The 27,721-nt window shown below is 42.8% G+C and overlaps 1 protein-coding gene across 6 annotated transcripts in view; it reads right to left on the bottom strand.

Annotated features, from left to right (window-relative positions):
* The window catches only part of MAPRE2 (microtubule associated protein RP/EB family member 2), a 97,412-nt gene that overhangs the window by 40,413 nt on the left and 29,278 nt on the right, over positions 1-27,721 (bottom strand). Inside the window, exons 1-2 of one of the 6 annotated variants that reach the window (XM_071419115.1) lie at positions 16,766-16,903; positions 16,109-16,276 (exon numbers count right to left, since the gene is read on the bottom strand). The exons of 3 other annotated variants lie outside the window; for them this stretch is intronic. In XM_071419115.1, coding sequence (XP_071275216.1) covers positions 16,109-16,276; positions 16,766-16,773 — 176 coding nt within the window. In that variant the 5' untranslated portion in view covers positions 16,774-16,903. Of the gene's footprint in view, positions 1-16,108; positions 16,344-16,765; positions 16,904-27,721 lie in introns of those variants that run through there. 2 more of the 6 variants (XM_071419130.1, XM_071419151.1) reach the window with 2 other exon arrangements.

Below are 27,721 nucleotides of genomic sequence, written 5' to 3'. Positions count from 1 at the left end.
AAGGCTCTGAATCATAAGATTGCAATGAAGCTTACACAAGCCTGATAACCAGTGTCTACCTGGTATCTTCAGAATTCCATAGAGGTGCCTGGTGATTCTATAGCAACTGAAAGCAGACTGAAGGTAGCACATCACACCTCCCACTTCAGGGGGCACAGGGGGACATTAAGAACCTCTGGCTGGTACAGTACTGCCTAAGCACAAAGGACTCTCCCTTGTTTCACTTCAAGCCTGAGGAGAGTCTTCCCATATTAGTCTAGGCCATTTCAGAAAAACACTTTACACATGCACAGCTACACACCACAGACATGAGTTCAGAGGATTAGACAGGTGCTGAAAATCATGTACATGCTTAAGCAGTTTCCCCAGTTAGAAATATACTGGCTCAGCATGCCTGATGGTAAATATTACACCCAAAAGTCTATCAATTTTTAAGGCATTTTATGCAGCACTGAACATTGAGATATTGGGTATTTTCCACTGCTCTTGCTACAGATGACTGCAGTTGTTACAAGGTATTATCCAGCTGTTCTTAAGGACAGTTTTGCAAGAAGCACATTTACTTTATTTTTCCAGGGATAAACTAACGGTTGTTGACAGCAGAAGCTGTATCACAACAAAGCAGTAATAATGACAAGACTAGAAGGATTACAGCAGTGAATCTATTTGTAGTGTAAAACCTCACCACACTTGCCATCACCTCTGAACCTGCAAGGCCTTCATATTTTTGCAGAATAGGAAAGGTTGGAAGGGACCCTGCAGTCCAACCTCCCTGCCCAAGCAGGGCACATTACTCAGCCTTGTGTCCAGATGGCTTTTGATTATCTCCAGAGGAGGAAACTCTACAACTTCTCTGGGGAACCTGTTTCAGTGCTCACTCACCCTTACAGTAAAGAATTTCTTCCTTGTGTTCAGGTGGAACCTCATGTGTAACAGTTTCTGCCCACTGGCTCTCATTTATTAAAAATAGACATATTTTTATTAAATAGCAGTGCAAAGAGACAAAGAGATATTAAATTTTTAAATGCAGTGGAAAGTCTGTGTGACATTACAGAGGAACCTTGTGGAAGCTGGCACCTGGTAAGATACTGCCAATAAAACAAAGGATCTCACACCAAAAATTATTAAAGCAGGATATAACAGCAGAAAGGCAAAGATGAAGCTGAATGAGACTGCTGCAGCTGGTGGTGAAAAGGCTTTCTAGATTAAAGCTACTGCAAAAACAAAGAAATCCCTGAAGGAAGAAACCTGCCAGATTCATTGGATAAATCCCTGTACAAGGAAAATTCATCCTTTTATACCATCCTGAAATGACAACTGATTTGCAGCTGGACCTTGCCTGTTTCTTAACACTCCCTGCACACAGCTGCAGCCACAGCCATTAGAGACCAGTTGTGCTCGAGCTTGTCTGTACAGAAAGGAGTCCTGCAGACAGAAAATCAACACAAAAAGCTCCTGTGCAGTGCTGACAACACTGTTCTTGCTCTCCCCTTTTGACTTATGCTGTACTTCTGCAGCAAATACCGTGGCATCAGAGTGCTGCGACTGCAGTGATATTTGCACCAAGCAACACAAAGGCTCTATCTAGCCAGAAACTGAATCAGATAAGATTAATCACAATGAAGTACTGCTATGGGGAAAAAATAAATAAATAAAAGAATCCTGTGATTATAATACTGTGAGAAAGTCTTGGTTTTAAATGCTGAATGTCAAATCTCTTTTGCACTGTTCCCATGTTACTAAATAGCCCTGAAATGCTAAAAATATTTTTATTTTCTGTATATCTCACTCACTTCTGAATGCCATTTCACATTTACCACATGGATCTGACTTAACCTAAAATGATTTGTGAAGTACTCTACAAAGTCTAGACAAAACTGAGGCAATCCATGTACATTTTATGGCTTGAATATTACTGGATTATCACTGAACACAGACAAGATTATTTTCTATTGTTCTCCTTGCACTTCCCTGTTTAAATGCAGGTGAAATTAGAGTAATAAGAGATGTACTCTGATTGGATTACGGAATATTTTTCTTTTAAATTAGAGGCTTCCTGCCAATGCTGGGATGTTCTGACCTACATAAATGTTTATGATGGGTCTAAAGGACTGCTTTAGACCCAAATCTGAGTAGCTTTTATAAAGGCTCCTGGAAATTCTGATTTGTGCTACATGTGGCTTTAGAAAACTAACCCCCCCCCCCCCCCCAAAAAAAATATTATTTGAGAGGCAGAAAGATATTTTTTATTTTTCAGATATTCAGTTTCCTCAAATGTGAAAAATACAACCAGAAGTATTCCAATAATATGCACAACTAGAGCCAAACCCTCTGATATGGCCTAATAACTAGCAATGTATTACACTGAATACTGCATAGCATTTAGAAATAGAAATTTGTTCACTAACCAGTTATTAAACTGGGGCAGCTCACAAAAATGAAAATAACAGTTTCAAATTCCAGGACAATAATTTAATGCTTTGAAGACTTCAGGGCACCTATAGGTCCACCTGAGAAGAACAAACCACATTCACTGACTCACATCTGCCAGTCATGTCTGCATTCACTTGAATCTTCCAGTTGTATTTCCATATCATAAGACTTTATTTCTCCATCTACATTCTCACTCCTGCTGCCACTGAAACTGTGGCAATGAAACAGCAATGTCATGTCTCTACAGCAACAAAATTCCTTTTTTTTTTTCAGGGTTCACCTTCGCCATCACAAGTACAATGCAACAGTAACATCTAACTAGGTAATATCTTCTTTATGGCTGAAAGTATTTGCATGCTCTGAAAGGTTCCTTATCAATTTCTATGAGGAAACAAACGTTACTTTAAAAAAAAGCATTCTTGACAAAGGACAGAGATTCAAGAAAGGCAGACATCAATAGCTTTACACAAAATGAAAGCAATTCAGAGCCTCTGGCCTCCACCATTTCCACCCAGGTATATTCATTCTGGTTAGAAATGAACCACAGCAGTGCACAGCACCCTCAAACCACACCTTAGAGCAGTTGAACAAAGCAATAGTAATGTTTTCTGCTGAACAGACAGGCACTACTTAACATGGTGTAAGGACACAAAAATTTCAGTATAAAAAGAATGTGACTACAAATTAAGAAGGCATTTTATTAATGATGAACAAAAAAAATTCCTTTGAAGTAGACTGAACGAGAGGAACCTAACCGTGGCAAAGCTGCAACGCTAAAAAACTTCACTGCCTTTACTTACAGTTATTACCCTCCCCCTGCCAAGGCTTTCAACTCTAAGATCTTAAGCTTGAATCGCTGCTCTGATGCCCTGAAGTAAGATATTCAACCTGTCAAATTTTCACAATAGACGCTGGCAACTAGTCTACCTTTCACAATAGACAAGGGGATTGTGAAGGGGAAAAAAAATAAAAAAGGTTGATTCAAAGAAAAATAATTCTCAGACTCATACAATAAACTCAAGTCAATTAGAAACACCTACATTTTAGAAAACCAAAGATGTCTGCCCATTTTGTAATGAGAAAACCTCTAGAAAGCTGATAAATAAACCAAATTTTAATCTTCTATTAAACAAAGACTCTATTCACCCAGACACTAGCACGAACTTCCAATTCTCCTTCTTTTCATTTTTTCCCTTATGGATAATAACAGGTTACCAAGAAAACATGCAGACATTGCTAAAGGATTTCCAAGAGATTAAAAAACGTGCCATAAAGCAAGGTAACATCAGTGCTGACCACTGAAGAAAGGATGCCTTGAGAGGCAGCCCATGCAAGCAAACCTCAGTTCCTAGCCTAAGCACTGAAAGTAACAGGGCAACCACTTATTATTTCGCTCCCACGAGTTGATGGATGAGTAGTTTCACTTTCAGAGAGGAGATTTCTTTAGCAAAGGCAGACTTAGGGGAAAATGAAGACAGCAGTGGAGGAGGGCTTGTCCCCAAATCCACTGGCCCATGTGAGTGCAGCCTGTGAACTTCCAGGCGAAACACGGCGGACACAGCCACCCACCCCAGCAGCCCCCAAGGAATACCTGCCCGTGAGTGGGGAGGGCTAAGGACAAGCAGAAAGCCTGATTAGGAGCAGCCAGGGGAGCTGGGCACTGGGGCTGCAGGGCAGTGTGTCAGAGGAGAGCCCAGCAGGACAGCAGCCACGCTGCAGCAGCTCTGGCAGCCCGGCTGCTCCCGGCTCCTGCCATTTCCGCCTTTTAAGTCCAGAAAACGCTGCGGGCAGGCTTGGGAGTTTCAGCAGGGATGGGATCCAGCTAGAGACAGATGAAGTCACCAAATGAATTTAGTTTTGACCTATCCGGGGTTTTGCTGCCCCCCTCCTCCTCTCTGGCATGTATACATTCCGAGGTGAAAGGCTAAAGTAACACGCTGATTTACTCCAAGCATAACCTCATGGCAAATGAGATTTTGTAATACTATACAGCCCTCCTGACAGGGGGCCTGAGCAGCCTCCAGCGCCTCACAAGCCTGCAGAGCCAGGCAAGAGAGGCAGTGAGTCAGCAGGAGACAGGCACTGAACATCCTCGGGTTTCAGAAGAGGACAAGTCTGGGGAAAAGGCATTGCATTTCCCCTTGTTGAATCCTCCTGTTTTCCCTTTCTGCTAACACATAGCTGCTGTTTTCTAACAAGAGACTGCAGGGCACTTAAAAAACCCTGGTTGTCTAAGGCAGGCAAAGCTAAGGAGCAGAGCACTCCCATGGGAAACCTCTTGCACCAGCTAAGGAGGGACTGCAGTACAGCTTTCCCACTCACAAATGATGCACTATGATACAGAGCACAAGGATTTGGTCATGCATCAGCTCTTCTCTCTCCTACATTAAAAACAAGTGTAGATACACACTGATTTATCCATTGCAACATTTATTCTAACCTTAAGGTTAGAATAATACATATACATATGTATATATAACATATATGTTAGAATCACAGGATATCAGGAGTTGGAAAGTGCCCACCAAGGATCATTGAGTCCAACTCTCTATTCTTGCAGAAAATAAGGCCCTTTTAAAGTGGCCTTCTAAGGCCATGTTCACTTTGAAAGTTCCTGGAGTGATACCAACTAAAGGACAAGACACAGCACAGCAACCACTCAGGCAGCCATCCCAGGACCCATGGGCAAAGGTTCTGGAGCACAGTGTGCACAACAGAGCTGCTGAGGTTCCTGGAGTGAGCCAGCTCCACTCCATCCCTGAACAAGTCATCCTGGCAGGAAGGTGACGACACTCATCAGGGGTATAAGACAACGTTTATTTTAAGCCCTGAAGCTGTAAACAAGCATGTGACAACAGATGAAGCAACAGGCAACCATGCTAGCTGCTTTCACTGGTGTATCACTCTCTAAAACATGCCTGAGTATTTTTGTAATGAAAATATTAAGCTTTAGTACGGTTGCCCAGACTTCCCACTGCTATCACAGCTCTGCTGCCATTTGGGGGGAAAGGAGAAGCACCAGGCTTTCTGCTGGGAATGCAGAACCAAGCTCCAGACAACACCTGTGACACAAACCAGCTGAAAGTCTCCTGCCAGCACTGCCTCTGCAGACCACTGCACCAACTGACTGCAGAGCTTTTTACAAGGCTCTGAGGCCAACTCTCTCCCTCTTCTCCCTCAACCACTGGTGAAAGCTAGACTAAAAATAATAATAATGATAATAATAATAATCAATCTTGGAGTTCTGACATCTCCAATGTTATTGATATAGGCCCAAATAAATGCCCCTGTCATTGGCTTATTACAAGCTCCCTACTCCCTACAAACCATTTCTAATATTATACAGACTGCAAGTGTTAAGACTACCAGCCACAACACTTAAATTTGGTTTTGGATACCAACGTAACTTGACCTCTTCCCTTGTTCTCATGAGTTAACACTATAACAGACAAAGAAGCACTCTTAAATTATTCTGGTGCCCAACATACTACTGGTAAATGACATACCTTAAGAATTAATCCTACCAAGTACTATCTAGAACAGGGCTGAACTTCTAAGTGCAATTGCTTAACTGCTAAATTAATTTTGGAGCAACTAAAACTAGAATTCACTAATCCTTCATGAAGTAAATTGCCCTCTAGGAACATTCTAGCTCAGCCATCTGTGATTTATGTAACATATTACTCTTGCTGTGTGCCAGTAACCACAGACTGATTTTACCATTGTTGCAGTACCAACATAATTGGTGTCTACCAGCATCAAGTAAAGCTTCGCCAAAACTTCTTTTTTCGACCATGTTGGTCTTTGAAGATCTGTGAAACTGCAACTTTTGGACAGATTTTAACTTTTAACATCTTCTGCCTATCTAAAGGGGGAAATCCCCAAAGCTTTGTTTTCTAAATAATGTTCTTTAGAAGGTGCTTACTGCTTTGATGTAACTGTAATTGTAGAAACTGAACTACTTACAACAGTCTTTATCTACAAGCCCCAGTAAAGCCTTGCACCTTAAGCTAAGAGAAGCATAGATGTACTGTTTAATAGGATTTGGCCTCCTTTCATGGAATATCTTGAGGTTAATTCCTAAAGTGTATTGCTCCCAGCTGGCAAACAGTGACATTACCAAGTTCAACTCTCACAATAAACAAGGAAGAAAAAGTTTATTGCTTGAATTGCCCTTAACTAGATGTAAGTGCAGCTATGAAGGTACTCTAGGTTGCAATGTGGATATTTAGTTGCTTCAACCCTCTCAGTGTTGCTGCAGGCCATGCGACAAGACAGTTCTGCACCACTCCCTGTAAAAGCACATCAAACTAAGCAGACATCTGACACAGTTTAAGAACTGTGCTCACAGTTAAAACATTTTCTGCAGATTAAACTTATCAATAATGCTAATATTTTCTGTGTGAAAAAAATGCTACAATCCTTTAAAAGCAGAGTGAGCAATTTATCAGCTGTTAACTTCCAGACATAATCTTCAATTGCAATGTACACAATTAATTTTATGATACAGCAAAACTATGCCTTTGCTCTGCTGTGTCTCTGCAAACTTTCTATCATCCCTGGGTACTGAACTGCAGAAGCTGCTCTCAGTGATTCAGAGAACACAATATGAAATTATATGAATATGAATTAATGTAGTGCTGCAGCAGCAGTATTGCTTTCACAAGAATTAAACTAGAAAACGTTTGATATTGATGAAGTCATACTGAGGCTGTATACACATATTTTTCTTTTCCATTTGCAACCTTTGGCTGATTTTTCCTTCCTGGAAGTACAAAAGTTGTACTTCCATACTTTCCAGATGATATTCCTTTCATTTTTAAAGCACGTGATTTTGTTGTTTTGTTTTTTAAGTCACAAGCTGTTTATGTTTATTAGAGCTACAGAATGGGATCATAAACTGACTCGGGTAGGCAGGGCACTCCAGAGGGATCTGCTCCAGCCTCCCAGTCACTGCAGAAACAGCAAGAGAAGGCTGCTATTTGTCTCAGTTTCAAGTCTCTCCAAGGACAAACATTCCACAGCCCCTTTGGGTAACTTCTGGGGCTTGACCATCCTGGCTGTGTGAACATTTCTCCCAGTATCCAGAGTACTTTGTGCTGCTGCATCTGCTGACAGCCATTGCCTCTCATCCTTTCTCTTTCTTCAAAGAACCTGGCTCCATTTTCTTTACACACAGTCTCCCACAGACAGATAAGACTGTAGTGAGGTCTTCCCTTCTCCTGAGCTGGCTCCTATCCAGACTGACCAAACACAGGTGACAAGCTCCAGCCTCCTGATCATCCTGGTGTCCCTCTGCCACACTCACTTCAGCATGTCATTGTCTCTCTCAAAGTGGAGAGGCCAAATCCAGACACGGCATGTGAGATGTGGTCTCAGAAGCACCAGAGGGGAAGAATCACTTCCCTGGAGCTGCTGGCTACATGCCTGCCAATGCAGCCCAGCATGGGCTTGGCCTTCTTCCCTGCAAGAGCACACTGCTGACTCACGTTCATCTTGTTCACCAGCACCACCAGGTCCATACTGTGCAACCCTTCAGGAACAACTGGGGGGTTGTGCATAATGTGGTAGTGGGAAAAAACACCTCACCATATTAAAAACAGAGCTGCTTGAGAGACTAGGCAGTTCCACAGCACCCCTGTGGAACTCATTTGACACTTGGGAGCCACAGATTAAAAATGTGCACTAGAGAGCCACGCCTCTGCAGGCAGAAACATGCAGAATAACAAAATGGTTTGGGTTGGAAGGGACCTTAATGATCATATAGTTCTAGTCCCTCTGCCACAGGCAGCAACACCTCCCATTAGACCAGGCTGCTCAAAGCCCCATGCAATCGAGTCCTGAACATTCCAGAAATGGAGCATTCACAACTTCTCTGAGCAACATGTTTCAGTGTCTCATCACCCCCCAGTAAAGAATTTATTCTTAATACCTAATCTAAACATACTCCCAGTGCAAAGCAATTGCCCCTTGTCTCAGGACTACACACCCTTGTAAAAATTGCCTCTCCAGCTCTCTTGCAAGCCCCCTTTAAGTACTGGAAGGTTGTTCTGAAGTCTCCCCAGAGCCTTCTCTTCTCCAGGCTGAGTAACCCCAGGTGTCTCAGCCTGTCTTCATCACAGATATTTTAAAGGAAGTAAAAAAATAAAAAGATAATATTTCTTTTGCCTCCTTGAATGTGACAACTAGCACAACATGAATGTGTTGACTGAAAACCGTGTATTTAGACCCTGACTTAGAATCTACATAATGTATAACTTTGAAACATTATTATGGGTAAATAGCAATATGGACCACAAACAACTCAATTCAAAAAAATATAACAAACACCATTTTGCATAACAAGGTTTCCAACAGAATGACTAATTAAAACTGAATGCTGTCCTTTTGGGAAAATGTATCCCTTCTATCCAACCAATTACCACTGCTTCCCTGTTCTCAGCACTCCTACACACCATGGTCTTTCTGTATACACAAGCTCCCGTGGGACTTTCATATCACTGGGTTATGTGTTCCACTTCCATACAAACAATTACTCATAGATTCTATAGTTATTTTAACAAGCTATGATTTGTGTAACACTGAATCTGTAAGTAAAACAAATGAGTATCCTACTTCAAATATTTCAGGGCTTCCTATTCATGATATTACTGGACCAGCTCCACAGAGATTAACCTTAAGAAGCGAAGCATAACAACTGTGTAAGATTTGCCTAAAATGAATTTTCACTTCCCCCAAATTGTTTAATACATATTGCCAGTAAGCCCTTCTGAGCATCAACACTGCATTCCAGAGTGACAGGAAAGAATTTGCATTCATGTGCATCTCTGAATAATTACAGCTGCTTGGGTAGGAAATCTGTATGGTACTAAGGAACCCTGCTGTAGGAGGGGAAATTCACTTGAGTTGCTCCTAAAAGATAAAACTGAAGCGCACAGATCTCAGCTAAGGGTTCCACTGACTCAGGGCTCCGAATTGCCAAGAAACATAATATTGAAAATTAAGCCTCTGAGACAATACAATGCAAGATGGTCATATACAAGGCCAGAAGATCAACAGTACAACCTGCAGGGTATTTCTCTCCAGGCAGAATGATTTGGCACAGTTGTAGGATTTCCTACGGAAGCTACATCCTTAAGTCTCAATTCACTAATGAATGTTTACACTTCCTGTTTGGATAGCATAGCAAAAAACCAGATTTAACACAAAGGCACCCTTCTCTAATCATGGGGCTCTATGGGAAAAAAGAAATTATTTCAGAGTGGCTAAACTGAGACATTTAATGGGTGTGCTTCCAGTATACAGACCCTTCTCTACAAAATATTTGATAACTTGGTATACCACTAGAAAACCAGACAAACTTTTCTCAAAATATCACAGGCAAGATTTTAGTCTTGAATTAAATATTTCATAGCACAAAACAGTAGAACTGTACTAAAAAAAAAAAAAAAAAGAAAACAACACTATTTTTAAACCCCAAGAGTTAAATGCATGTTTAGTAAATGTTATAGCTGATATTCCCTTTCCCCTCCCACCTAATTGTAATGAAACAATACGAAGAAGATGCTTTATCGGTGAGTCAGGCAGCAGAGATCTGAGCAAGATCCAAACAGCTCCGCAGCGCAGCTCACACCATCCCTAGCAGAAACACGGATGTTTTCCATTTACATTCCCCAGCACGGATCCTGGGAGTGAGCAACCAGCGCTGCTAGCTGGAGGCCAGGATTCAGGGAGCGAGGAGGACGCGAGCAGCCAAACGCTGTCCCTGAGCAGCGCTGCTGCTGCTGCCACCACACCACCATGGCCTTGGTGCCATCCCATCTGTGATTGAGAACAGATGTGGTGAGACCACTCATTTTCAATTATCTAACAAAGGTGCACGAAAAGCTGGCACACTATTTATCTGCTTCCTTACCAAGCCTTGGCTATAATTAGCTTTGGGCATGAGGAAGGAGAAGAGACTGTCAAATTAAACTAACCTCCCCACTAAAACCCAAAACCTCCGAAGATATTTTTAAAGAGTCACACATTCAAATGCCAAGGCTTGAAATGTAGACCTACCACACATTTTCTTTTCTTAGTGGCTCCCAAAACAAGTTTTATATCACAAAAGGTTAGTCCAGGTATGCCCCCTGGAAGAACATTCCTGTGGTCCAGATGGGGTAACTGCATCTCCCTCAAACAAGCCAAAGAAATAGCTTTAATCAAGGTCTCTTGCTCCACAGCCCCACCTCCAAATCACCTTTCTTTCACAATGCAGCATATTTTTCAGTGCCTGTTTTCTAGGAAGACTAGATTGAAGACACGAGACAGAAGCCAAAATGTCTGTTTCTGAAAGTGCCAGCATCAGGTTCAGTTCTCGCATGTCCCAAACTTGCTCCTTTTTCTGTTCATATGCCAAAAAAACACTGCTGTTGCTATGCAGCTCAACAAGGTAGTTAAAAAAAACCCCACATCACACAACAAAACCCAGAACGCAGCCTCCCACCTACAGGATGTTTCTGAAACCCACGGAGGCTGGGTGCAAATTAGGCGTTCTCAGACCTTTATGGTGAGAGCACTTGGGTGTAAGCTGAGGATTTCGTGCTCTCTGAAAATTACCTCAATGTCCTTACACAAACTGGGCTGTCTGTGGAGTGTTTTCTCCCCTCTCCCCCCAGTCCCTAAAAAGCCCCCTCTCTCTTAGCCCCTGATTTAAACAAATACCTCCAGCCCCCAAAACACTATGAGGGTATTATCTAGGAAGATCTAAATCCAGGTCAGCAGAGATATCCCAATAATGCAGAGATATCCCAATATTCTAAGTCTCAAGCTACTGATACAGTATTGAGCAGAGTCATCTTCTTAACCCTCAGGGACTTTTACATGCACTCATATGTGATTCCCAGTTATCTTCAGACAGTTTCACCCTATGCTTTTTGAGAGCTGGATCTGCCCAGCAGAAGATTCTCACCAAAACAGCTCTCTCTAGGCAGAGCGCTCCCTAAGCAGAAAACAAGATTAAAGAAGAACAGCAGTGGCAGCAATAGGAAGACAGCTTTATGAAAGTGAAACAAGAGAAAATAGAGGGTACCTAAGCTGACAGAAACCAAGGAAAGATTTCTGCCTTGGTTCCTCTTTAATGCTAGCTGGTAAGCTGCTGGCTCTAAGTCACCAGGATGGTATTCTCCCTGAGAGCAACTACCTCGTTGCAATCCAGATGCTTGGCAGACAAGGGGGTTATTGCAACTACAGCTTTTAGAAAAGCACAGGCCAAATTTATGGGGTGTAATTTATACTAGTTTGTTGATGTTTTTTTTTTAACATTTGTTACTGACTTTTTCCTGCTTTCAATGAAATCTAGGGCAAAATTGTCATAATCTGCAATAAAACTCTTAGGTCAAAGCAAATGCCTCTGAAAATAAAGATTCACTTCCTAATATATTTAATAACATTTGCTTTGATTGGTGTTTACAGTTTCAGAAGTCACATCTATCAGTACTGTGAAGAGAAGACTGCTTTTACTCTGTATCATCTTCCCAGTTCTCAAGCTTGGGCCTTTATATATTAACTTTATCAACACAAATGGTCTTTTTTACTTCAGTGTAACTACCTGCTTACCACATTCAGTGGAGACTAATTTTAGAGCAAGAAATTCCTTCTGCCCAGAGTAAGGCAAAGCCATAGTTCCCCCTTTGAACCCTGAGTAAAGCCACATGTGTGGAAGGCACAGAGTCACCAGAGCCAGGGGCAGCTCCTGCCGAGGGAAGGATGCTCTCTACTGCCCAGGGCCAGCCTGCATTTGGCAATTCACTGCGATTCAGAAAGCAAAGACCAAAACAGATTTTGCTGTAACGTAAATCTTGACTTTCAGCGTGGAAGTTATCAGCTCATAGTGCTGTAAAAGCCAGCCAGATATGCTCTGTAACAACTTATTCCAGCAGTGGGTGAGGAAATCACCACTGCTGTCTAGCTTTCATTATTATGCACAGCACCATCATTTGTCTGCTCACACAATGATTTCTAGAATGAAGACAACACTTAGGAAAAACAAATATTTAAAAGAGATAACATTAGAAAGGTAGACAATCATAGATAAAAACTAAAACAGAAGTACTCTTTCCCTCTAGCCTAGTGATTTCAAGAAAAACAATCAGGAAGTCAGCCCCTTCCCCTCTGCTTCATGCAAGTTCTGGGTATAAAACTAAATATAGCCAGGGAATGAAGGACCAGAAAACCATTTTTCCAGCAACACACAGAGACAAAGTGGAAGTAAAGCACAGTATCCTGCAAAGGAAGGTACAACAGCCTGTCTCTTTAGGGCCAGGGTGATTTAGACTAGGTATGCCGTTTGAGCCTAGAAGTATTCACTCTTAATACTTTAGCTTTTAAAAATATGATGAGCTGATCAAGCACACAAGATACCTGGCAAAAAAAAAACCAAACACTGCAAACAGGTCTTATTTAAAAAAAAATTATCCCCACAGCTGTTGATTTGGTTTCTCATTGAATTTTTTCAGCCATCTTTGAATGCAGAAGTAAAACTACCATTAAATGTGATGCCGTTCTTAGAAATTACCCCAACTCTACTTCGGGCCAACAAAAAGACACCTCAGTACCAAATGTTAAACAGTCTCCTGATCTGAAGCACAAGAAACAGCATTTCACTGGAGCAATACAGATTGATTACAGTTATTAACTCTGAAAGGTAACATCACCCTGTGTCTAAATTTTATGCCAAAGTGCCTGGTTTCCATTTACCAGCTAAGTAAAGCTGGATGAGAAACTTAACACCTTGGGCCTGTATGTCCCAGTCTGCAAAATATAATATGTCCTTTGGAAGACTTGGGAAAACTATTTGTAGCTTTGCATACAGAGCACATGGCTGGGGCTTGTGGTATAAGCTCAATTCCCTGCTGCATCCTCAGCTCCATGGATAACTTTGAGCTTCCATGTCAGCTTCCTAGTCAGTAAAATGGTGCAACCTGCAGCTGTTTTTAAATCTGCTTCAGGAGTTGGATATCAAATCTTTGGAAAAACCTGGTATTAGAATAGCAAAGGGTTTTTTTTTAGGTCTGAGAATATCTAATCTGATGAACACAAATTTTCTGATCAGTAAAGATTACTTCTGTTTTAAAAAATCTAAGGAACAGAACATGTTAAAATGAGAAAGCATTTCTGTTACTACAGGAGAGAAGGATGGAAAGGCAAATACTGAACCTCTATACACATGGTAGATGCAGGTTAACTTGGGAGCAAAGTGGCAGGATGCAGAAGTGTTTTAAATTTCTACAACTGCTCATCTGCCGTCAAGCTCCAGGGTGTGTTTAATGACATATTTATTCCATATTCCTAGATGGAAGAAGCCAGCCCAGCAATCAGAGGCATAGCAACTTGATGTGTCATATGGCGAGGTCCTACAAGCTGCTCCAGAGGTCTGGAATGGCACTGACAGTCCAGTGTGGCAGCAGGCACTAAAGTGATGGAATTCAACTGTTGTACCCAGTGGTCTCCTGCTGCCACTCACACTGAACAAGGACCAAACTTGCCTAGCTACTAAAGGTTGTCATGGAAGTTAAAACCCATTTTTTCCAGTATCAAGAAGAAGCTTCACCAGTTTTCATGTATTTTCTCTAACATTTCCCTTCTGTTATGCTTGACATTTACTTCATAAAGGACTTTAGCTTCAGATGGAAGCAAGTATCATTCTCCCTTTCACCCAGAGAAAGGAAGAAATCAACAGATATGGGAGTTATGACTCTGCAGAACATGGTAAGTTTCCAAAAGGAAAAAAACCCAACCTAAATAGAATTCCTCAGTGGAAATTTTTACTTGTGCATTGAAGGTTTATTTCTGAAATATCTTGAACTGGATTGCTTATTTACTGCCCAAAGATAACATGCAATGCTAGCATCAGTAGTTCTGTATTCCTTTATATTGCTCTAGAGAGGGATACAAATGGATACAAATCCCTAAAAGACTACAGAGTACTTCTCTGGATGAAAGGCTATTCAGATGCATAGCATCTTCACAATTAGTGGAAAACTGGGCAAGTGATACAGTTATTCCTGTCATCACACGCTGAACACAGCAGCCTCACAAAATGTCTTTTCAAGACATAGTTCAGTGTATGATTTGACAGGCTAAAGGACAAGAAAACTGACTTGTTGATGACTGTAGAAAAACACATACAAACCGCCTGAAAAAGAAGAACGGAGAACCCCATGTAACAGAGGTTTTCCAAAGAACTCTTCTGAAGGAAACAAGTTAGCAATCAGTGGTACCTATGGCATGTCACAGTAACTAAAGGTAGATACGTGATATTTCAAATTTATTTCATATTTCTGTTTAGTTGCATGACAGAAGCACAGCTTTCCCCTAAAACAGAATCTTGTACTACTCAGCTGAAATTTAGATATAGGAAGTGAGAGCTCCAGGCGTTCTGCAAGAAAGGACCTAGAAATAGGTCCTTGCAAAAGCAATTTTGCTACTTTGTGCTAAATGTGTGCACTGGGGCTCCGCTGCACAAAGTATAAGCAGCTTCAGAGAGAGACACAGACTAAATTTTGTGCAATTCAAACTAACCACACACTGGGATCTCCGACGTATTTCACGCTCATCCGTCAGTGAGTGATCAACAATGAGATTCACTGTTAAGGTTATTAATGGCCAAATGCCGGTAGCAGCTCCGTTATTCCTCAGCAGAAGAAAAAATACTGCGATTTTCTCCAGACAAACAAGCCAAGTCATCCACGCTTGTTTTCATGTATTCGAGCTTACAACTCGCCACTTTAGTCAGATATTTGAGAGCAGCATCATTTCCTGCTGCTTGGAAATCAGCTTTAAGGGGCGTGTTCTCTGCAGCGGCACTGCTTGCTGTCATCCAGGCAGCATTTTAAATAACTGTATATTGACATAAGGAGCCACCGGCCGTATTATCGCCCTTCGGGTCGGCAGCAAGGAGCACATCAAACCAGTTGCGTTCCGGGCTGCGCCGCGACCCTTATCAAACAATGCAAACAATTTTAATGAGCTTATCTGCCGGAACATATTGTCAGAGATGTTAATGCAGAAGCGCTGCCAGCAACGCATGCCAAACGATTCATCAAAAATGCCTACAACTGCGACAAAAGACGGGTGTCCCCCCCAAACGAGAGACGATAAATAAACACAAAATGGGGCTGGCGGGGAGCGGGGGCGGGGATGGAGCCGCCCTCCCCCGCGCAGGCACCGGCAGAGCTGTCACCCCCGCCCCAGGAGCGGGGGGCGGCTGTCACCCCCGCCCTGGCGTGCGGGGCCGGGCGCTGCCCGGTGCCCGGTGCGGCTCTCCCGGGCGGGCAGGGGCTGCCCGCGCCCCGCCATCCGCGGCCGCCGCCTCCCGCACGGCGCCGCCTCCCTCCGAGATCCGCAGCGAGGTGCTGCGGCTCTTTTCCAAGGGGAGCTGGCTGCCTGCGCGGGGGGCGTTCTCGCCTTCCCTTTTATTCCGCCCCCTCCTCTTTCTTTTTTTTCATCTTTTTTTTTTTTTTTTAATTATCATTTTTAACCGCCTTTCTTCCGCCCGGGCGCGGCGAGCCCCCTCACGCATCCCGCCTCTCCCCCGAGCGCTCCGCAGCCGGACAATGCGGGGCCGGCGGGAGAGGAGGGGGCTGCAGCCCGCCCGCCTTATGCAACGCCCGCCGCAGCGCCCCCGCCGTACCTGTAGGAGCGCTCCCCCCGCACCGTGTGCTTCCTGAAGGGGATGATGGTCCCGTTATCCTGGATGATGTCGTTGTTGTTCTCGCCATTTGGGGACAGGGCTTGGGTCGGTCCGGGCATTGGCGCTCCCGCCGCTCCGCAGAGCCCCGCGCTGCTGCCGCTGCTGCTGCTGCTGGTGTGCGGAAGGTGGCGGCAGCCGCGACTCCGCCGCCCGCCCGCCCCGCCCCGCCGCGCGTCAGCCCCGCCGCCGCCGCCGCCGCCGCCACACGTGACCGCCCCTCGCCATGGCAACGGGCCGGCGCCGCGCTGCGCCCGGGGACGGCAGCGGGCAGGCCGGGCGGGCACGGCAGGGAAGGCAGGGAGAGGGGCCCGCCCCGCCCCGCGCCCCCACACAAAGAGCCGCTCGCCCCGGCAGTGAGGGGCGGCCCGAGCTGTTCGGCGGCCCCGGCACACACAAAGCGCCCGGGCACCCCCCGGCCTCACACGGCGGTGCCGCCGCCCCCGCGCCTGTCCCCGCACCCGTGGGCGGCACAGAAACGGCGCCTGGGCCGTGGGGACCGCGCCGTGCCCTGCCCACCGCCGCCCTGACAGCCGTGTGCGCGCCCGGCCGAGACCTCGACGGCCGCTGCCTCATCGTCGCCCTCCGCGCCCCCGGTACCTCAGCATCGTCCGCCTCCTGCCCACACCAAGGAGCTATGGCGCTTCTTTTGAAGGAGCCCCACGCCGGGCTGCTCGGTTACAGAGCGGCGAGCCGCCGCAGGGAACGCCGCCCAGCTCTGCCCAGCTCTATCTCCCCTCGGCGCGGGTGTGCCGGGGGCGATGGCCATCCCCGCCGCACAAAGCCCGCCCGCACCGGCTGCAGCTCGCAAGAATTATAGCGTGGCATTCGTGCTTCACATGGTAAACGCTTTATTTTTAAAAAGGGCATAAATATTAAGTGACATAAGCTACAAGATGTAAAAAATCATGGACTCCTAATAATAAAACAGCACACGAAGGTCTTAGTTATTTTATGCCCTTTTTCCCGATTCCTGTGTCTGCTACTCCGCCTGCATTTCCACCCCAAGCACCAGGATGTTCAAAGCTCTGGATACCAAGCTCTGTATCTCTGCTTACAACTTCACTGGAGAGCACAGCATAACACCTGTCAAGCTGCATTGCACATTTCCAGCATTCTCCTGCTCTCAGGCTTGCACAGAAAAAAAAAAAAAAATGATGGCACATCCTTCAAAATCTTCCTTGGATCAGAAACAAGAAGAGATCTGCCAAGGCAGTGGCACTGAACTTCTGGCATTGCTAGCACCACCAATCACAGAACCCTCATCTCTTCCTCCCCTTCTTCTAGAACAGTTTTTGCATCCTCCCCAGCCCGTTTTCCTCTGCAATTCTTTATTATTTCTGCATATCTCCCCTTGCCTATATAGCAATGTGCTTCAAAGTTTGACATTAGCACAGATCTGTGCTGGTCATCCTCAGGAGAAGACCTGAACTTCACTGTGGCCAAAACCTACCCTCATGTCCCAATAGTGCATCAAAACCCACACTTCTACCACCATAGAAAAATACTGTCCAGGTGTTTACAAATTCTTTTCTCTAAGCAGAAACCAACAAGGGTGGCTATAGGCATAGTCTCTAAACAGATCTATGTGACCTCTCACATGGCTGTTAGATGCAAAATATTTGGGCTGATCTATTAACATCTTAATAAATACATGCCCCCAAATGCAAGTCTCTTTTTAAAGGAATCTTAAGATGGTAGGTTGAACAGAAGCCATGTGAGTACTTCTAATATGTTCTCAGAGACACATGCTGGTATTTTAACTCATGAAGTATGAGTTTGATCAGGTTTCTGCCTCAAATTTTTTTCTGGGCAAAGAAAGTGACTTAATGAAATTTTAAATAATCTTTACCTGATGTTTCAGACTGAAATGACACTACTGAAATCTTAGTTTACGTGATTATATTCATAATATAGACCATTCACAGAGAGCTTGTAAGGTGAATAAAATCAATAAAACCAACTGCACAACACTTGGACTGCTGAGAACTCCCTGGATTTAAATCAGATGTATAGATTAACACATTTTAGACCAGTCTCTAACAAGGCTCAAGTTAGTCTGCCAATTTGCCACTGTCTTCTGCACATCAAGACAGGGAATCTTCTTATACTTTCTGCCAGCTTTTCAAATATACTCATATTTATCTTTCAGTAACCAATCTATGGACATTTGCAATTGGCACACTTCATTGAAACACACTTCATTCATCTGGTAATTGGAGGAAGCTACTTTTGAGTCTTTTTCAAAACAAGCAACAAAAAACATTCTGTTAAAAACTCCAATAAGTGTATTAGTAGCACTCAAGAACATGGACAAGCCAGAAATGCTATGTGGTGACCGAATATAAAAATAATCTACAGCAGGTCTTTATCTGCCAGACATAACCCTACCTGCTCTGCTAGGGAGCAAGCAGTAAAACACTCTGCAACCCTAACTTGTAAAAACATTTTTATTTCTTCACCAGTGGCAATGAACAGAAGCTTCTTTTTTGAAGTCCCTAAAGCTGTTTAAAACATGTACCAACAGAGCAACAGAAGAGAAGTGCAGGTGAGGAGAGCATGGCAGCCCTGCTGCAGACCTCTTCTTGCCTCTGCATTAGGACCCAAGGTCAGAAGAACACACACTGCTGAGGCAGGTACCTTACCTTTACAGAGGCCGAGCCAGGCATCAGCAAAAGAAACCTGGTACTGGTTTTCAGAAAGCACATGTTTAAGTGTGCTTCAGTCCATCTAGCACAGCCTGGGGGCTTTGGGTGCAATTTGGATGCAATATGCATGACATTCCTTCTGCCTACATCTCTGTTTCTGGGCACTGTGTGGCCCACAAGCACAACTCCTGTCTTTATGTGCTGGAAGCCACTAGATCTTCCTCCCACTCCCATCATTCTAAGCTTAAAGGTCTCAAAGAAAGAGGAAACCTGTTGCTGTTATTAGGTGTCTGTACATCTGTGCTGCTTTTATAGATTTTTACATGCACTAGGCACAAAAATAGAGAATTGATCCAAAGAGTAGAAGGTCAGCCTTGGTGTTAATAAAAAGCCCCACCTGTGGAATGCTGAAAGTACTGAAATCTGGTACTCACAAGTGATATGCTGACTGAGCAAAGCTAAGAGCCAGGAAAGCAATTAATGCTGAAGGGTGGAATTACAAAACCTGATGTAATAGATCTCAGCACTGAGACCACAGAGGCAATGGCTGAAAGGGACCTGTGGAGGTCATCCAGTCCAATCTCCCACTTGGAGCACAATCATCACCAATATGAGATCAGGTCACATTTGGTGACATGATCGTAATCAATCCAAATCTTGAAAATCTCCAAGGATGGAGATGTCACATCCTCTCCGGATCACCTCCTCCTGTACCATTCTAGCCACACAGCAAGTCCCAGGTGTACTGCTGATGCAAAAAGCACCACTCTACTGCATCACATGCATTCCAGGACTTTGATGTCTGCTCTGGTGAACCAGGCAGAGAGAATACTAGCTAAGTACTGGATACTAAGTATCCAGTAACACTACTAAGTACTGGAATAGGCCTAAACATCATTCACCAAAATCTGGTTCCTCCTTCCTCTTCAGAGCTTTTGTTTTCAGTTCCTCTCTCTTTACTTGCTCTAGGCCTCACTTACTGCAGTAGGAAGGCCATGAAGCTTAATTTATAATGCCTGAGAGTAAAATCCTCTAAAAGCCCAAAATGCAGCATTAGAAAGACCTCAGGCATACTCGAGCCAGAATTTTATATTAGGCAGCTAATGTGGAAATAAATTACAAATATTTCAATGCTGATAAGCGATCAATGCACAGCCTCTGACAGCAGAGGTGATGGTCAGGCTAGTGACTTGTGCTGATACATTTTTGAAGGGATAAAAAAGCCCCACACACATGGTTTTAGGGAGTATTTCATGACATAGCCAAACTATAAATACAATTAATGATTGCAGAAATTCCCCACTGCTTGGATAACTTTGGGGAGGTGGGAGGAATAGGGAGTGAGACTAAGAAAAACACATTTAACCCTAGAGTGGCCAGCAAGGATCCCTCATCTCTGACATCTCTGTTCATGTTCAAGCTCATAAAGGAGTCAGTGTGATATTGCTTGCAGTCTTCTCAGAATAGACCCCAGCTACAAACTGCAGCAAACGTTATGCCAGTGTAAGTATTTTGGGCCATGTACATCACTTCTCTGAGGAGTTTCATGGACATTCCTGTCACAAGTGCATTTTTATTCGCTGGGGAAAGAAAACCTGAGACTAGATTTCAGAAACCATTTGGAAGGTAGCAATAACTTTTGGAAAGCAGCAGTCCTGAGCAATGTAGCCTGCTTTTCTAATTTAACTATCTTCATAGTCTTCCTTTATCACAACAAAGATTAACAGAATTCTGTAAAGCCACAGATTTACACACTGTAGATTAAAATCAGTTCTAGCACTGTGTTTATAAGAAATCCATGCAGAAACAGTCTCTTTCTCCTGAAGGAGTTGGTCAACAGTGTTTAAATTTGAAAATAAGTGAATAAAGCATCTCAGGAATAAAGTTTGGAAAGAGCTAAAAGAAATTACTCTGTTGAGTCTTGGACATAGCTTGGTTGTGCAAGGAAGTCCCAATTCATTAAGGTACATTGACATACTTTATTCCCATCATGAGGAGGGTCAGTAAGATGGGTATAACCATGAGCATACTTAATTAGGCTGCATCAGAATCAGCCTAATTTCTAAAGTTGCATTTAGCAGATTAGGAACAGAAGATTCAGGAGATCCAGATCTGCATGTTATCTGTGAGAAGTACAAGTGAGGTGTCTGCAGCTGAATGTCTATTAGAGAGCACTGGCTTGTGCCGGCCTAAACCAGAGCACAGTTCTAACCTGTGACAATAACCTATCACACAGAGACATCTGTAAAGGGGTCAGCGACAGCAGGGTTCCTAACCCAGCAAACATATATCAGACGAGATGAGGTGCATGGTAAGTTTCAAGCTGATCTGGGTTGGGCAGAACTGGTGTTTCCTATTTTCCTGACATACTGTCAACAGCACTGATCAACCCAAAGGAAAACAGAGTGTCATAAAATCACTTCAGGTAAAAATTCAAAACTGTAACTTTATAGACTCTCTTTGTTTATGCAACCCTGAATAAATTGTCCCACCACCATCCCACCAGCTCATTCTATACCTTTTATTTCTGGGCATTTAAACTCACTATGACAAACAGCAAATGATAATTTTGTCAGGACAAAGAAACACTGCATAAGTTGTATTAAAACAGCTACTTATCACTCCAGACATCCTGTAGACAAAGAATGAGCTTCCTACCCTTGGGGATTCTAGTGTTGCCACTTTAAGCAAAGTCTTGATTATTTGCCTTCCCTGGAGGGACACAGATAAAGAGGGGAAAAAAAAAAGAGAGGGCTGTCCCAATTACACAATGTGCATGCACCACATCCCTATGAGGTAATTCAAGTCTATTTTTAAATATACAGACATATTTATATTTCAGAGCTCACATTTAACATTTTAAAAAGTGTTCTGTGCCTGTGAGGAAGAATAAAATAAATCTTGGAGTCTTTATCCACTAAGCGTACTTGAAAATTTAGCCTTATGAGCTGCAAATCCAATCTGACCATTAGTGCATGAACTGATTGCTAAAGAGAAATATCTTGTAGAGCCACAAACTGTGGGTATTTTCCTTTAGAAAGACCAGTTATAAAAGTTACCTTTTATAGTTACTGTAGAAATCAAATAGAAATCAGAGGATTAATTCAAGATTCAAGAACTGCCTACAAAACAAGGACTTATGTTCACAGGAACAGGATTTCAAAAACCCTTGAATAAGATATTTTAAGACTAATTGTGTACTTGTAATATTAATTCTTAGATTAAAATTAATAAATTGGTTTAGTAGACATTTATTAAATCCAATTAGCTGAATCCAGCCGCTTTAAAGAGTAAACTCCCCAAATTCCTATTTAGAAAGAAGCATTCTTCAGTATACATCAAAGGATTCCTTACTTAAAACATAAGAAGTTCACACCGAATAGCCAGAACATTTTTCTACTTTCTACATAACAAAAAACTCCCGTGAGAGCAGGAAATACTTCAGTGAGAAATGGTTCCAAAGAGAAGGAATTTTTACTTCCATTAACTCCAGACTAACCCAAAATTTGGAGTTCTTTAGTGTCTGTTACCCTTGTGTTCAGTGATATCCACTGGGCTAAAGCAGAGTTTCAGATACACCTTGTGGAGCTGCTCTCATTTAAAAACCTGGAAATGCATGCTGTGATCAATAAATTCTTTGAGTAAGGATTCCTGCATCTTTAATAGTGGTTGAAAGGAATTGAGACTGGAGACTGACTCATGGCTCATTCACATGCATTTCTTTGGCTGGAGCTTTTCTAGATGTACCATTTCCACTTCCGTTAGCACCACTTCCATTAGCTAGTTTTCTAGGCTTGTTTTGTCAGAATTCAGATGTAAAGACTATGGAAAGCCAAAATAAAAACATCAAAAATCTTCAGGTAATGTGGATTCCTACATTTTTTTAGAGGATGAGAAAATTTGAATTAAATGGAAGTGAGATTAGTGTTCTACAAGAGAAGGATTTGGGATTTTCATGTTTCTACACAGTACCGTTTATGAGTGGGAAAAGTCAGAGCTTCAGACATTGGTATCTTAAACAAAACCAGTAAAACAAGTTATAAATGGTAAAAGCCTGGAAGGGCTTGGAAATATGAGAGACTAAGTCTAGCATTTATTTATGTATTTTCAGCTGTTGAGGAATCTTTAGCTTTCTTGGGGCTCAGGAGGGGTGTCTGGAAAAAGATAAAAAGGTGATAAAATGGAGTGGGAGTGGACAATCTCCGTCTCTGATATACCTTCTTACTGCTCTACACTGAAAACGTTAGTGATACACTTTGAAGGCGTTTCAGTCAATTGATTTAGACCTGTCTGACCTGCCCAAGGTGCTCACCACTGCTAAAGAGGAAGGGAGAAGGCTGGCACAAGAATGTAATTATTCCAGCAGATGGTCTATTAAATTTCACTGGATCAAGAATGTTTCACCAGCTGACAAAGACTGGATCTTTACAAACTGGGATTTGAAGGGGTTACTTTGTCCCAGGAAACTGTTAATTAAGTGTCTGTCCTCCCACACCCAGCAAAAAGCCAACATAAACAGCATTACACGCTCTAGCTAGCGTTTAAAAAAATCCATTGCACATTCATGCCTGACCAGGATCAAAATCACACTGCCAAGTCATTCAGTAGTGTGTGAGTGTTTCAGTGATTGCAAGCCCCAGCCCAAAAACTTAGTGAGTGCCTTGCTGCAAAATACTCTACAGTTTCCTCAGGACCCTACAGTGCACTACAAATCGCCAAGGCGTCTCATTGCCCGTGAAATTAGGAAACGCCAAGAAGTTACACAGAAAGTGGTGTGCTTTTCAGTTTGTGTGCAACTTTCTCCTTTCTCCTGATAGCTGCTTTTTATCTGGGACATTCATTGCATTTTACAAAAACTGATTTCTGTCAGCTTTCCTCATTTTACAAGCACAGAAACAGGCCCTGCTCTTATGACCAGCTTTCACAAAACACTTACTACACAAATCTGTGCAAGCATCATCCTCAGCACCACTGTGCTCCATCTCCATCCTTTCTTCCATGGGTGGCTTTTTAATCTTTTCAGTACTTCCAGTTCTGCAGCTGAGCAAATCCAATCCTTCTTCTCCGTTGCTACAACTTAATGAGTGCCTCCTTCTTTTTATCTCAGGATTTGTTCTACACCTGAGGTTTCTCTATTGTTTTTTTTCCCATTCTTTCCCACTCTTCCTTTGGCAGGCATAATCCTTTATAGACTTGGGCAATTTCCACTTCCCTTCCTCAGCCACCTGCAGAGAACCTGGGTTAAATTGGTTTCCTTCCCTCGGACAAGTCCCCAGCATACTTATTGTGCAGCTAGCACACTGTCATTAGCTAATTACTCCTCATTCCATCCCGGCCAGAGGAATGAGCTGCAGCTCTGCCTGCTGAGCCGCACGAACCTTCACAGGCAGCCACCCCGAGAAGTGACACCTGTGTTTAAAGGCTGCATCCCAGCCGGGATTCACACACCTCGTGTGACACATTGCTGCCATTAACACACCAAAGAGCCGAAATCCCCGAGGCACCTCAGCGCCTCTGAAAAACTAGGTTGCCAAGGGTTTGTTTGTGATCTCTAGCTCACAGAGAAATCAGGGAGTGCCTCCTCTTTGGGCTACAGCAAGTACGTGTATTACACACAACATTTTAAAAAAGAAGTTTGTCTTCCCATAGACAAATAGAGTTGCTTTCAGCTATTTCAGGCTCCTTCCCAGCCAGACGCAAGCATCTGAGGAATTCTGCTCTTTACTTTCTGAGAATTTCTTACCTACATGCTTTTAAACTTGTTGTTAAGAATTTAGACCTGCAACACACTTCTAAAGTAATAGTTTCTATTTGCAAGTACTAGAGCATTTGGGAGCAAGAAAGTGTTGAGTATAATTTAATTGCTACTTAGCACAATACCCTAGCTAATCTGAAAGTTTTCTTTTTCTCACTTATTGATGGAAAACAGACTCTTTCCCCTGGCAAGTTAATGCTCATTATCATCTTAGTGTTTATGCTAAGTCTTTATTAATAAAATAGCTTTCACATGAAGAGGAAAAATAATTTTCATAGACAGCTTTAATCATCTTACACTTATATTAGTAGTCTGAACTGAAAAAATAATAGAATATGTGAAAACTGTGTCACGAAAATTATGTTGCTGACAGACATTCCCTAAGAGGACTTTTGCAGCTTGACCTATTAGACCAAGTTTCCATTAATACTTTGAGCACTTTATTAACCCAATGTTGCAAGTGCTTTATTTAGATGCTAGGACCCTACAGAAGGCTTACATAGCAATTTCTGAAACCCTGAAATTTCAAGTTACCCCAAAAAATGATGGTTTAAAGCTATCTGGGAGAAGGCTGCTGCTGGTCTACTTTAGTGGAAGGTGCATCTCTTGAGAGCAACACACAGAAATACTGGGGGCTTGGATGGGAGAAATAAAAGAGCAAGAAAACTTTTAAGCAACGTCCAACAGTAAATTTTCCTCATGAAGTCAAATGAACAACTTTTAAAGAAATCACACATAGTAATTAAATTAATAGTACCACAACTGCTGCCACACATTTGTGGATCAGGTGGGATACCAGCAGAAGTAATACTGTATTTTATTTGAATGTAGGGAAGTAATGAAATATAAGATAAAGTTCACACCCCACTCTGAAATAGAGGGAGGGTCATTAAAAATGTACATGTCTCCATTCTGAGCAGACAAGAGCATACAGAAAGTGCATGGTCTTACTGAAAAGATAAACAGCTGGATCTACTTGCTTCCATTAACCAATGACCCACTTGTCAAACATAAGCTGTAGATTTAAAAGAGTGATTATGTGAAGCCTCTTACATTACACAAAAACGATCCTAGCTATGAAATCAGATCAAGCCTGAAAATACTTGAGCACAGTCAATATTATTCTTTTATACAGACACAAGACAAGAATTAGTTATTTGTTAAAAAACCTACAACATGATGTAAGGGTAGTTTCCTGTAGTGCTTTTCAGGAGGCATTTATCCTACACATCTCACTCAGGTCATTAGTGGTGTGCCAAATCCAGGCCTTCTGTAAGAGGATGAAGTTCTAATGGAAGCCACTGTATAAACCTGAAGACAGGGGCACTGCCAACTTCCTTCTATGAGGAATGGGTACAGGGAGGCTTAAAACCGGTGCTCCCACAGTGAATGGTACCCAGCCCGCAGTAAATGGTACCCAGGACATGTACCTGGCCTGCCTCATGATTCAGAGAGGATTTTTAACACAGTGTGCACACTTTGGTGGCAGATCTCCAGCTGAGGCTCTTAAGGCTCAAGCCAGCTGCCATTGACTTTGCCCCTGTGCCCCTTTGCACCTCCCACCAAAAGCCTGTTCCTGTGCCCCTGCTCCAGGCTCAGGTAGGAGCAGACATGCAAGATGCTACAGATGATTACAACATTTGGGTTTGAGTGCAACAAATTACTAGGTCCCAAGACCTGAAAACCTCTAATTTTGCCACCTTGTACTGTAACACAACAGCACTCTCCACAACAGTGGCCTTCTCATACTTGACCTAGCGCTAAACGAGTCTCTAAGAAGGTTGAGGAAGCCATTATTATAAGGAACAATTTTACTGCAAGAACAACTTATATGTTGCTTCCACCTGACCTCATTAGTGTGCTGTGCATTGGCAGTGACTCCCACTTTACTCTGACTCAGTACACAGGGTGATTTTCTGCAAGCTGCAGATCATGGAGCAACTGAAGTGTATAAGAATCCAAGCAGTCAGCTAATGAAAACCAAAGTTTCCAACTCCAGTGATTGCAGAGAAATATTAAAATATGCTGATACTTGGAGCCTGTCCACCTCTGGATTTTCCTCTGCTGCTGGAGGCCCTGAGCACCACAGCTGAGTATCCCAATGCCTGCTGTGCAGATGCAGGCTTCAGCAGCAGCATGGGAAGAGAGGCCAGGAAAGCTCCCCAGTGCCTACCACAGCACAGGGGCACATGCAAGATTATAAATATAAAATCTAGAGACTGCTTTGAAAAATTACACAGTTATTTTTATAGCATCTACACACACTATAAATACTTTATATATCTGACAAGGATTAATATTTTTCAAGGTCCTGCATTTTATGGTTTCTTTTTCTGCTGGAGCAAAACTCAAATCATTATTTGAATCATCCTTTAATGAACATTCTCCAGCTTCTAAATGAAACACCATTGATAGGGAAGATGTAGAAGGCAATGGAAGATGACTGGAAACAAGGGTATCTTTTTTTAATATATAGATTATTTTATATTGTCATGGTGTCACCAGTCCTGGCATTAAGTGGCACCGTTTTGTAACCTCTGAACAGCCACATTGTGTATAAAATAATAATAATAATAATAAAAGGCTTCTAACACTTTGAGTACAAAAGGTACTAGTGGCAAGAAAACAGTGCCTTTTCCTTGTTACAGTAGAAAATGAGGTTTCTATTTAATAGAAGCCCCAACCACAAGGCTATGTGTTTTTGTAACTGTAAATGTATGTCAGTGCTGTTGACAGCTTCTGTGTTGGAAAGGATCTCATTAACTCTGAACAAAACCACACGTTATCTTTTTTGAAAAGCAAAGTTACATTCCTGATGAATCATCAGCTGCTTTGCTGAGCTCCTGTGGGATAATTTTTGGTATTGAGTACTGGAAAAATAAATATCACCCCAAAGTTCAGAATATCTTCAGACAGCACCATAAAAGGCTATCCAAGCTACCCAATTCCTAAGTTAAGAAGGGAATTGGGCTGGTGAGTGCACAGCCATAAACAAACATTCCATTTGGTTAACTTTGCGCCCTCAGGTTCAGGCTCCAGGGCTCTGGCTTTCTCATGTTGGATCTATAAAGCATCTGTGTCGTGTGCCTCCTCAACAGATGTCCTCCACTGCATTTTGGGGGACTTTATGGTCTTTCCACAGAGTGAAAATGC

This window comes from Agelaius tricolor, unplaced genomic scaffold (genome assembly GCF_023055355.1).
Source record: "Agelaius tricolor isolate 1412-34295 unplaced genomic scaffold, bAgeTri1.0.p SCAF_2, whole genome shotgun sequence".
NCBI lineage: Eukaryota > Metazoa > Chordata > Aves > Passeriformes > Icteridae > Agelaius > Agelaius tricolor.
Note: the sequence above shows the minus strand (reverse complement) of the source record. Positions and strands in the feature narration are given on the sequence as shown.